Raw genomic sequence first — 12328 nt, forward strand, 5'->3', positions numbered from 1 at the left:
TTTTTGAGGCAGGGTTTCTCTGTATAGCCCTGGCTGTCCTGGAACTCACTTTGTAGACCAGGCTGGCCTCGAACTCAGAAATCCGCCTGCCTCTGCCTCCCAAGTGCTCGGATTAAAGGCGTGCGCCATCATTGCCCAACTCCTGTTTTATTTTCTTGACCTTTTATGATCTTTAAAAGTTGTGTTTATTCAGTTTATATATAATGTAAGACTTGTTCCTCTGCCACCCCACCCCTCCCCTCGGAGTCTAACATGCCATCCCAGCTGTTAGAGAGCTGGGCTACAGGTCAGCCTGTGAAAGGCCAGCTGAGGAGCAGGCTGCCAGCTGGCCGAGGCTGCAGGTTCTAGGAAGCTCGACCTCCCTCGGCCTCACAACCTCCCACACCCATCAGTTTCCCTGGCACAGTGAGGATCTGAATTCAGCCAGGGAAAAGCTTGGATTGACCACAAACAAGTCTCCCATGCACTTCTAAAAAACGCTGCCTCTCCTTCCGGTCCTCCTGTCGTCAGACCACGGCCTACTGCAGTCCTGGGGGGCCGCAAGCCTACACTCCCTTGGCTCCCGGGCAGCTCAGGCACCGTCCAGGCACAGGAAGCCTGGCTCTCTCTCTGCCTGTCGTCGATGCGGTCCCCCCTCTTTGGCATACTTCTTTGGGCAGCTGGTGTTGATTCAGACAGAACAGAGACAGACCCATGCAGCACATGAGCTCAGCTAAGGAGATGAGCTAGAGTTCCCAGAAAACAGAGAGAGTTAATATGAGGGGCTGAGAGCTAGCGCTTTAGTTTCTGAAGAACGTCGAAAGCCAACTGTACCCACACAGGGTACAGGAAGAGCACCCTGCTGTCCTTCCTTCTTGGCTTCCTCAGACTGACCTTCATCTTAGGAGAGGGCCTAAACCAGAGGGACACAGAAATTCCTCAGCCTGCAAACCTAGACCACTAGCCTCCTCTAGTCAAACTGCACCTGTGGGGGAAGGACTACAGAGTCAGGCCTCTCTCTGGGACAGGAAGAAACAGGGCAGGGGGCTCAGTGGCCCCTGAGCCCAGCTACTGATTCCCATGCAGGGTCACCTGAGGAGACAGGTGGTTCTTTACATAGCGTATTATATTTGCACTGAAGGGACCTGAAGTGCTTTGAAGTGACACAAACTGTAAAATAACATGTGTTACTTGATCAGCCATGCTGGGAAGAGATTGTGTGTCAGTGTGTACTATTGGGGAAAAAGGCATTTTCTCTCTCTCTCTCTCTCTCTCTCTCTCTCTCTCTCTCTCTCACACACACACACAAACACACACACACACTCATACACACACACACACACACACTCACTCTCTCACACACACACACACACACACACACACACACACACACACACAACTTTAAAAAATCTGTTGTACTAGATGGAAGCCAGGGCCTTTCCCATTCTAGATAAGCATTCTACCTTAGCTACAGGTCAAAAAGCCTTTGGGCTTCATATAAACACCATGTGGACTCAGAGCAAGTGTACCCCCAAATACATATGCCAATGCTCAACTAAAAATCCCTAGCCAAGGGCTGCAGAGATGGCTCAGCAGTTAAGAGCACTGGCTACTCTTCCAGAGATCCTGAGTTCAATTCCCAACCACCACATGGTGGCTCACAAGCATCTATAATGGGGTTTGATGCCCCCTTGTGGCACACGGGTGTACACTTGGATAGAGCACTCATACACAAAATAAATAAGTAAAATTCAAACAACCCCCCAACCAGGCCCTGACACCTCTGCTTGGCCCATGCTAAAGCCCTGTGCCCGTCAGTGGGCACTGGCCAGGCATTAATAACAAGTCATGGGGCCTTCACCCAGATGTGATTTGGATACACATATTAAGGACTGAGGGAGCTTGTCTAGCTTTTTGTGCTAGTAGAAGTCAGGTATATTATATGTGATTCAACTTTAAGCAAAGAGTCCTCATTGAAGGATTCACATAAAACTTTAAACGAACTCCAAGACTATAAGCTTGAAAAACGAACAAACCAAACAGGCTTGTTATCACCCACAATCCTTTCAATTAAAACAAATGATAATAAAATGGATCTAAAGCCAGTACTAAGATAGTTGACAGTTACATTTCAAATTAAAAAAATGTTTTTCTTGGTTACAGCCAAGTGGCTTTACCATAAACATTACTTTTAAAGAGAGATGATATAAGCATTACTTTTGATGAAAACTGAGTCTCCTTCCCTACCAGAACAGCCCAGTTTGGTGACACATGATGCGTGCTGACCCATGCCTCTTCTAAGTCTCAGACATTCACCGTGAAATCTCATGCAGGCTTCACAAAGTCCCAGATTATCATCTTCCAGCTCAGCAAACAGTTCAGGGTGCAGAAAAGTTAAATGACTGACTTGGAATTAACTTGAAATGAGCAGGTCTGAAAGACACAACTTGGCTCTGTCTATTTCCAAGTCCACTGTAAGGTATCCTACCCAAGAATGGTTATGGTTGTGATAATCCATTGGTTTCTAAAGTCTGAAACATCTCTAGAGGTTCTGGGCTGGGACCTATCCCTGTGAGTCTAGGAAGCTAAGAGTGCAGCTATCCAGGAGCAGGGAGCAAAAGCCACTCCATCCCCTGGATTTCCACTTTAGAGTTGGATGGGGAGAGAAAGATGCTTTTTCCCTAGTCATTAAAATCCATACTTCAAAAGAATCAAGCTCCACCCCCACTTCACACCATACACAAAAATGAACTCAAAATGGGTCAAAGTCCTAAATGTGAAACAAAATTCGTAGGAGAAACTGTAAGTTCCTGTGATGCTGGCAGGCAATGGCTCCTTAGATGTGGCACCCAAAACACGTGACCGAAACATACAAAAGCACGTATGCTTCAAAGGATGCTGTCAAGGGGTCATCACTTAAGAAAATTTGCTGCTCTTGCAGAGGACCCAGGTTTAATTCCTAGCATCCACAGAGCCAGCACCTTCCAGGGAGGTAAACTACCCCTACACATAAAATGAAAATAAATAAACGTCTTTAAAGGGTACTATCAAGTTACAGATGCCAGGAGTAGTACTACATGTTATAATTCCAGCACTTGGGAGGCTGAGGCAGGAGGATGGTGAGTTTGAGGCCAGCTTGTTCCAACATAGTTCTAAGCCAGCCTATACTATATAGAGACCATGTCCTAAGAAACAACAACAGAATAAAGTGAAAGGCTGTGGTACTCCATGTTTGGGGTGTAAAAGGCCCTAAATTTGACTGCAGGCCCCCTCCTCCCCTAAAAAAAAAAAGAAGAAAAAAGAACAAAGGGTTAAATAAAAGCTTTCATGGAATAAGATGCGTTACTTGCATATCACACTTGTGATAAGGGTCTAGCGTCCAGAATTCATAAAGAACTCTGACACTCAAAAGAAAACAACAGCAACAAACCCCTGATGTTACAAGACAAGCGATTTAAATCCATTTCTCCAAAGATACAAATGGTAAATAAGAATATAAAAAAATCTCAATACCATTAGTCATGGTGCAACTGTAAACCAAAACCACGATGACACTATTTCACCCCTACCAAGATGTGTAGGCTAAAACAGCACACATGCCGGGGCGGGATCGGGGCTGCGGGGTGGTGCTGTGGAAACTGGAACCTTCACACTGTGACTGAGAATGTAGAAGAGCAGCAGTCTGGTGGTTCCTCAGAAAATAGCAGCTCCTCTAGCTCACCTTCCTCTCCTGGGTACACACCCAGTAGGTACGAAACACACACTCCCATAATACCTTACGCTGCAGTCTCCCCCAGTTTCCTTTATCCAGTTTCATTTTCTGTGGTATTCATGGTCAACTATAGTCCAAAATTATCAAGTGGAAAATACCAGAAATAAACAATTCATACGTTTTAAATTATACAATCATTCTGGGTAGCAGGAACCCTCCAGCTGTCCCACTCTGTCCTCGGGGACCCAAGGCACCCTTGTCCAGCACAGCTACTTAATCTATCATCATGGACTAGTCACTAGCAGCCACCTTGGCCACCGCAGTATTGAGATGTGAGTAACTCTTCTTGATTTTAGGATAGTCTGTACATGCGGGAGCAGTGACACAGAGATCCAGATACACATCTTAAGGTGACTCCAGAAGAGAAACAAGGAAAAGTTTCTAATCTGATAAGAAGATAAATTAGTTATTAAGATCTACACTAAAAATAAATCTTCAGGGCTGGAGAGATGGCTCAGTGGTTAAGAGCACTGACTGCTCCTCCAAAGGTCCTGAGTTCAAATCTCAGCAACCACATGGTAGCTCACAACCATCTGTAATGGGACCTGATGCCCTCTTCTGATATATCTGAAGACAGCTACAGTGTACTCACATATAATTATAATAAATAAATCTTTGGGCCAGAGCAAGCGGGGCTGGAGCGAGCAGAGGTCCTGAGTTCAATTCCCAGCAACCACATGACGGCTCACAACCATCTGTACAGCTACAGTGTACTCATATACATAAAATAAAGAAATAAATAAATCTTCAGCCCAGGAAATTGTGAAGAGGAGATTCCTGATAGTTTTGCTGTGATACTTCAAACTGTAAAGGCTATGGTTAGAATACCTAATAAGAGCTGGGCGGTGATGGCGCACACCTTTAATCCCAGTATTTGGAAGGCAGAGGCAGGCGGATTTCTGAGAACGAGGCCAGCCTGGTCTGCAGAGAGAGTCCCAGGACAGCCAGGGCTATACGGAGAAACCCTGTCTCGAAAAAAACCATAAATAAATAAATAAATAAATAAATAAATAAATAAATAAAAAACAAAAAACCCAAACAAACACCTAATAAGTACCATCCTAAGATAGAGAAACAACGAATCTGCATATGTAGTAAAGATTTGTAAATGCATAAGCAGGGCTCACATTGCAGTCCTTCTTTACCACAGGGGACATGCTCTAAACCCACAGATGCTCAAAACAGCTCATATGTTACATTCTTTTCTACAAACACACACAGTAAAAGTCTAATCTAAGGCAGAGCCAAACATTAATAATCTAAAATAAAATCATTAAAATAATGTTGTATTAAAAATGTTATAATGTGGTCTCTTAAAGTTTCTTTCTTTCTTTCTTTCTTTCTTTCTTTCTTTCTTTCTTTCTTTCTTTCTTTCTTTCCTTTTTTATTGATATCTTTTTCTTTTACCATTCTGCTTACAGGAAGTGTTCACGCTCTGGTGTGACACTTCTGACTGGCCAGCATCACGGCTCAGGTGCTTCGGGCTATTTTCACACGGTCAGTTACCTGGACAGGCACTGTGATCTGACAACTGAGATGGGCACTAAGTGATGTATGCGCGGCGTGGGAACACCAAGAAGGTGCCGAACCACTCAAAATGGGATAAACTTTAAAACTCATGAAGAATGAGACATCTGGAGTCTACATTTAACATTTTCTTCTTTCTTTCTTTTTTCCTTTCTTTCTTTCCTTCCTTCCTTTCTTTCCTTTCTCTCTCTCTCTCTCTCTTTCTTTCTTTCTTCTTTTTTTTTTCAACATTTTCAAACCATGGTTGCCCGTAAGCAACAGAAACTATTGGGATTAAAAAGGGATTTCTGAATGTATAACTGAAGAATATATTAGTCATAAAAGGACTAAAAATTCAATGCTACAACATGAATCAACCCCGGAATAAGTTGCTACGTGTTGTTTGAGCCACTTCTCTGAAACACTTGAGAACAAGCAAACTCGGAAGGAACAGTTACCACATCCAGCTCAGGTTAAGGGTTCTGGAATTTAGACAGTGGTGTTCATTTCACAACTCTGTGAATCAACTAAAAACGACTGAATTGCATACTTACGGTAGGTAAACTTTATAGTATGTAAATGATATCTCAATCTTAAAAGTAATTCTTCTAAACAAAGAGAAAACAACAAAAAAGCCAGGTACAGAGCTGGGCATGGTGGCGCCATGTCCTTAATCCTGGCGCCTGAGAGGCAGGGGGATCTCGGAGTTTGAGGCCAGCCTGATCTACAAAGTGAATTTCCAAGAGAGCCAGGGCTACACAGAGAAATCCTTCCTGAAACAAACACCCCCCTCAAAGGCCAGGTATGTGGGCATATCCTGTAACTGCAGTTCTCGGGAGGAAGGCAGGAAGATCCCTACAAGCTAAAGGCCAGCCTGGGCTACAGAGCAAATCTTATGCCAGCTTTGTCTATACTGTGAGAGCCTGTCCTAACAGAGTAAAATGTAAATAGTTCATACCAAGGACAAATAGAGATTTCTGTGTCCATCTGCATTATCCAGTGCCTACACACATGAGACACATCAGGACCAACTCTGAGGAAGATACTGGCTAAGAAAAGATTCCCCAGAGAGCCCCCCAACCTGCAAAAAAAAAAAAAAAAAAAAAAAAAAAGCTAACAGTGCTATTACACTGGGTGGGGTCAAATTCAAATGGAGAGCTAACCCAGTGGTTCTCAACTGGATGATTTTTGCCCCGCCCCTCTCACCCCTCCCCCTCTGGCCTCCAGAAGATGGGCATTGTCTCCTCCAGAGAGTAGAATTGTAGTTGATGGAACTGGGAAGGAAAATGGCTTTGGGTAGACTGAGGCCAGAGGTGCTACTGAACAGCACAGGTCAGTCCCTCACAGTTCAGAATGACAACAGTGTCATAGCTGAGAACCCCTGCATTCATCTAATGACAGGTTAATTACTTTTAAAACCCTTAGATTTATATGACCGATATATATGTTTGATATTAAAAATGTCAAGTATGTCCAAACAGCTCGAAGGCCGTGCTTCGAATCAGAATCACAAGAGTTAGGTTGGCCCCAGACTATCTCGGGGAAGTCCAACTAAAAAGAACATTCCAGGCCTTTCCCAGCTCAGAGTTGGGCAAACCCGAAGCAGCCAGGAAAATCTCTCCCCAAAGACAAAGACTTAAGCAACGAACCAGACTTTCAAAGAGATGTTTATCAGGTTTCAGTCTTCAGTGGAGATTGGAAGTTTTGTGATGTTTATTTAACAAACTCACATAGGAAGGGAGAATGTTTTCTAACACAAAGATAAAAAAATTTAAAAAAAATAAAAAACATTTACACCAGGAGCTGGATACAACCACATCTAACTGTCTGGCCCCTTACGGCTTAGTGGCAGGACACTAGCCACATCAGCAAATCCCAAATCTCCAGGTTTGAGTTAGTACTCCAAATAAGGCCCATGAGTCTTACTTTGCAAAATCAAAATAGATTTATTTTGAAGAAGGAACTTCCTATAAGGCAAGGCCATGTTCATCATTTAAGGGGAGAATAATTAAATATTAAATGTTATCAGAAAACCTCTCAAAGAAAACTGCTACATGTGTTTTTCAAAGACAGTGACATCTATGTGACCCTTTTTCTTATAAAACCAGAACTGTAGTCTATATACTGTTTTCACCCTGTTCTTTTGTGGGGTTTTTTTGGGGGGGGATGGGAAGGGGATTGAGACAGAATGTCACTATGCAGCCTTGCCTGGCTTGGAGCTTGCTGTGTAGACCAGGCTGGCCTAAAACAAAGACCCACCTGCCTCTGCTACCAAGTGCTGGGAGCAGAGGCCTGTGCCTGCATAGCTAGGACTTGCTCTTACATATTTATTCCCCATGACAGCAGGGCCTCAGCTACACCAGCAGCAGAATCTCCAGCTGCATGGCTGCCCACAGCTGCATGGCTGACCACGTTTTCATTGTTTTGTTTGACTGGTGACAAGAGTTTCATTAAGTATTATCAAACGTAGAGATCTGCCTGCTTCTCCCTGCTGGGATAAAGGGATGTACAACTCTGCACAGCTTTGTTTGCATTCTCACGATGAGTCTCGATGTGGGGCCCAGGCTGGCTTTGAAACACAATCTGGAAAGTGCTGGAACTGCAGGTGTGTCCCGTCATACCTGGCTTGATTTTTTTTTTTTAAAGAAGTTTCTTCCCAGTCTTCTCCGTACTGTCTTCAGTGTCTTGTTCTGAACCTTGACATGACGACCTTTCCCCAAGTGCCCCTTTACAGCTGCTCTATCTTTCCTTTGGCTCAGCAGTTAAGAGTACATGTCCAAATTCAGTTCCCCAGGTGGCCTGCACCCACCTGTAACTCAAACACCAGGGAACCCGACATCCTCTTCTGGATTCCATGTATTTACTCCACGTGTACACGCCCCACGCATAAATAACATAATCTTAACAGTACAAAGGAGTGAATAGCTCCATTGTTGGTATTGAGTCTGAGTCCACATGGCAGCACCTGAGTGTATGCGGGCATTACACAGAGCTACTCCGTGCTCACCTATCCAAGGGAAATCTACCTTAAAAACCAGAGCCTATGGCTGGAGAGATGGCTCAGCGGTTAAGAGCACTGACTGCTTGCTCTTCCTGAGGTCCTGAGTTCAATTCCCAGCAACCACATGGTGGCTCACAACCATCTATAGTGGGATCCTATGCCCCCTTCTGGTGTGTCTACAGTGTACTCATATACATAAAAGAAATAAATCTAAGAACAAGACAAACAAAAACAAAAAACAAAAAAGCAAACCATGGGCTATTTTTGCAAAGTAAAATGTCGTGTAGTAGAAGAAAATACACAGCCAGTCCAATTTAATGTAAACCCATCAACACAAATGTGACTCTGTACCGTCAGCCACTAACCCTCTATCCTTTCACCTCAGGGTTGGGGTCCACTCTGTGTCTCCCCAAAGCCAAGCTCTACGGCTTGCGCTTTGGTGGTTTTGGGTTCACAGGCAAAGCAGCGAGCCCCAGAGGAACTTACATAGAGGTGAAAATGCAGGAAGTAGGCCAGAACTCTGGGCGCCACCTCAGAGAAGGTCGTCAGGAGAGTCTGCAGGTACACCTCCAGGTCTTTCTCCCTCTTCTCCACCAGGCTTCTTGAGTTCTTTCCAATTATCTTTTTGGGTGGAAGTAGAGTTTTGTCAATTTTTTTCTCTGCAACAAGCTGTAAGAGAACACAAGCACATCAGCCACAGACCAAGAAGCTCTGCGTCTGTGTCCGATCCGGGCTGGCCATCATCAATCGTATCTTCTGCAGCTGCTGTCAGTAGCAGTGCCAGGATTAGTGCTCCAACTAATGCATCTGGAATCTGGCCTCGAATCCAAGGAGTACTGGAAATACTAATATAATTCCAAGTGAGAAATTTCCATCTTTAGTCTTTGGGAATATTCATAAAAGTAGTGCTTATGGCTCCTGAAGTTTGGAAATCAAAGGAGTTTGTATCTTTAAGACACGCTCACTATAAAAGCCCCACAGAAAACAGCACTTTCTAAAAGCAAAGGGAAAATACAATTTCAATCTGTTATTAGAGAATAAAAGGGAAAATACAATTTCAATCTGTTATTAGAGAATAAAAATATATTTTGTGGGACAATTTAAACCTGTACCCTCCTTAGGAGACTGTCTTATATTCAAGGTATATGGCAATTTTAAAATCAAAATTTATATATATTATCCACAGACTGTCTTAGTTCTTTTGCCAGTTGTATCAAGGAACTGGTTTACTCAAGTAAATTATAGAGCTCACAAGATGGCTCATCTGGTAAAGGAACTTGCTGCCAAGTCTGATAACCTGAGTTCAATCTCTGGGGCCTCTAGGGTAGAAAGAGAACCTCTCTCACAAACTGACCTCTGACCTCTACACATGGGCTGTGGCACATGTGCATCTTCCTCTCACCTAACACACACACACACACACACACACTTGGTTTTTGTTTGTTTGTGTGTGTGGTTTTATAAGATAGGGTTATTGTGTAGCCCGGGAACTAACTCTGTAGACCAGGCTGGCCTTAAACTCACATGCCTTTGCCTCCCAAGTGCTAGGATTAAAGGGGTGCACTATTACTCCTGGCCATAAATAAATGTTTTTAAAACAAGCAATAGACGTGAAAGCAGTTTTGCCCTAAAATTAATGTGTGGTGCAATGTAGAGTTGACCCACAGCCCCACAGCCCCGGGATAAGGTTCCCAGCTCTTCCAATTACCTTTTCATGGAGTTCGTGAAAATCACTGTAACGGTGTTTGACCGTCCACTTGTGGTTGCCATCGGTAACCTGTATGACATAAACCTAAAGGGAAAAATGATTTTTTTTGTGACAAGAGAACCCCAACCCATAATAGCTGCAAGGGACTCTCAGTCTCCATGCCCCAAAAAGCCAGAATCAGGCAACCTTCCACACCCAGTGTCCCCTAGTCCTCCTCAGCCTCCTCTATAGCTCTGTGAGGTCTGGAGAAAAGCTCTGGCTTCTACTATCAGGAAGGAATGGTAAGGGTGGCTAGCTCCCACACACCTCCTTAGGTGTTTTTTAACCTCTTGTCTCTGTATAATTCAAAACCCAACTGTACTATAGGCAAGGCTGTCCCTTCCAAGGGGACAGAGCCCAATCTGGCAGCACCGGTGTCTCTGCTACACATCTTTCCAGGAACCTAACTCCATCCTAGAAGCAGGTCTTCAGTCAGCCTCTTCCACTGGCTGTGGTAGGCAAGGCACTACCGTGCTTCTGGGGCAGCAGTGGTTTAGGCAGCCTCAAGAGAAGGCAATAGTTTTGGTGGTTAATCGTCCACCAAAACCTGGGTTCAAAACCTGGCGATCCCATTTCCTGGGTGTGGTTTATGTGCCACTTATGTAAGTGACTGGGAACCTAAGCTCTCTCTGGGCCTCAATTCCTCCATTTTAAAACCTGGTGGACTTAAGGGCCAAGGAAAGCAATTAAGTATAAGAGGATTTGTGCAGGCGTAACACGGAACATAAGATAGGTATGTTAATAACATCTAGTGCATAACAACTAAGGAGGGTCAGCTGGTCAGCTGGGATCACCACCCTGCTCCTGACACTAAGGAGAAGGACAAAGCCTCGAATAGGAAGGGCCTCTACTGACGGCAGCTAGTCATAGGTGAGTGACCTCATCCCTTAACTAGATCAAGCCCCATGGTCCTAGCTTCCCTTCCTCGGCCTGGAGCAGGGAGAGGGTTAGTGGGGACAGTCAGGGAGACTGATTCCTCTGACCCCCGGAAGCAGCCATTTCTCCAGTGCCCGCCTGTTGCTCTAAAAGGAGCCACTCGCCAGAATTCCACTGTAACGGCTTCTCTTCCTTGCAGTGGGGAGAAAGAGCTAGATAGAGGAATAGTCCGAAGGATCCCGTATTAGGGTGGGAGCCAGTGGGGTGGGGCAAAGGCAGGCTCAAGGCTCTTACCTCTGTCCACCCTCCTGGGAACAAAGGACAAGGAGACGAGAGTGCTCAGTGAGCCCCCACCACAGAGCAAGTTTTCACCTGGCAGTCTGCCCACGAGGCTCACAGGCCTAGCATCCAACCCTATGCAGGCCCAAAGGGCTTCTAATACCATCTGCATAACTACCGTCCTTTTTTGTCGGGTTTCCCTCGTAGCCTAAAGGATCTGTTAGAAGCTCGTGTCCCTCTTCCCTAAGCCAGGACGTCCCCTAGGGTTTGCAGGCCCTGTACTTCAGCCCTGGGGTAACTTCTCTTTCTGCACGGCTGGGATCTATTCCTCTCTCACCAGACCCCGAGGGCCCATTTTCCCAAATCTTCCCCCACCCCGCACTCCCCACCCCCCCAGCCACACAACACACACAGGGCTGATCTGGATTGCGACTAGTGTTTGGTTGGCGGGGGTGGAGATCAGGATCCGCCGTCTCTCCTTCACCACCTGAGGATCTCTGGCCCCTTCCCTTGGTCCCGTCGATCACAGACCACCCCTTCCGAGTCCCCTTCCTCCCAGACTCCCTATGAAGGTCTGTTAGGCTGGCATTCTTCCTTGCCTGGAGGATCGGGAGGGCCTCCACCTCATCATCCCTCCTCCCCCACCCTCTGATTCCTCCAACACAAGTCTCCTTTTCTGGCCGCGCACCCTTTCCCCAACCCCCCTTCCCGCGCCCCGCCTAGAACCTCCTCCAGAACCTATGCGACCCAGCCCTTCCTCCGAATCCCTCATTTCTCGGGCTCGCTCGTCGCGATCGCAGAACCTTTCACCCACGCATCGAATGCGCGACCCAGGCCCCCTCCTCAAAGTCCCCGAGATGAACTCCGGGTTCCAGGCGCTACGCCCGCTTTGGATGCCCGCGTCCCCCAGCACACCGTGTACGTGTCCACGAGCTCAGAACCCACGACGCGCGCCTCCTTGGCAGGCTCGGCCTCCCGCTCAGGGCCGAAGCTGAGTGTCGCAGCCGCCATGTTGCCGGCTCCACCGCTGCCGACGCCCGGCGCAGAGTGGCAGCAGCAGGGGGCGGGGTCAGCGTCCCACCGCCCCCCGGGCCCCGCTGCCCCCCGCCCGCGCCCGCGCCGCCATCTTGGCCCCTCTGCTTTCTTGGGTCCTCGCCCCGCCCCTCGC

At 46.3% G+C, this 12328-nt stretch overlaps 1 protein-coding gene across 13 annotated transcripts in view; it reads right to left on the reverse strand.

Annotated features, from left to right (window-relative positions):
* Nisch (nischarin) overlaps positions 1-12305 on the reverse strand; it is a 36229-nt gene extending 23924 nt beyond the window's left edge. For 10 of the 13 annotated variants that reach the window (XM_052190075.1, XM_052190074.1, XM_052190073.1 and 7 more), the window contains exons 1-3: positions 12076-12304; positions 9967-10050; positions 8745-8927 (exon numbers count right to left, since the gene is read on the reverse strand). In XM_052190075.1, the coding sequence (XP_052046035.1) occupies positions 8745-8927; positions 9967-10050; positions 12076-12171 (363 nt within the window). In that variant the 5' untranslated portion in view covers positions 12172-12304. Of the gene's footprint in view, positions 1-8744; positions 8928-9966; positions 10051-12075 lie in introns of all 13 variants that reach the window. The other 3 variants (XM_052190066.1, XM_052190064.1, XM_052190077.1) reach the window with 2 other exon arrangements.
* Between the last annotated feature and the right edge of the window lie 23 nt (positions 12306-12328).

The sequence above is a fragment of the Apodemus sylvaticus genome, chromosome 8 (assembly GCF_947179515.1).
Source record: "Apodemus sylvaticus chromosome 8, mApoSyl1.1, whole genome shotgun sequence".
Lineage (NCBI taxonomy): Eukaryota > Metazoa > Chordata > Mammalia > Rodentia > Muridae > Apodemus > Apodemus sylvaticus.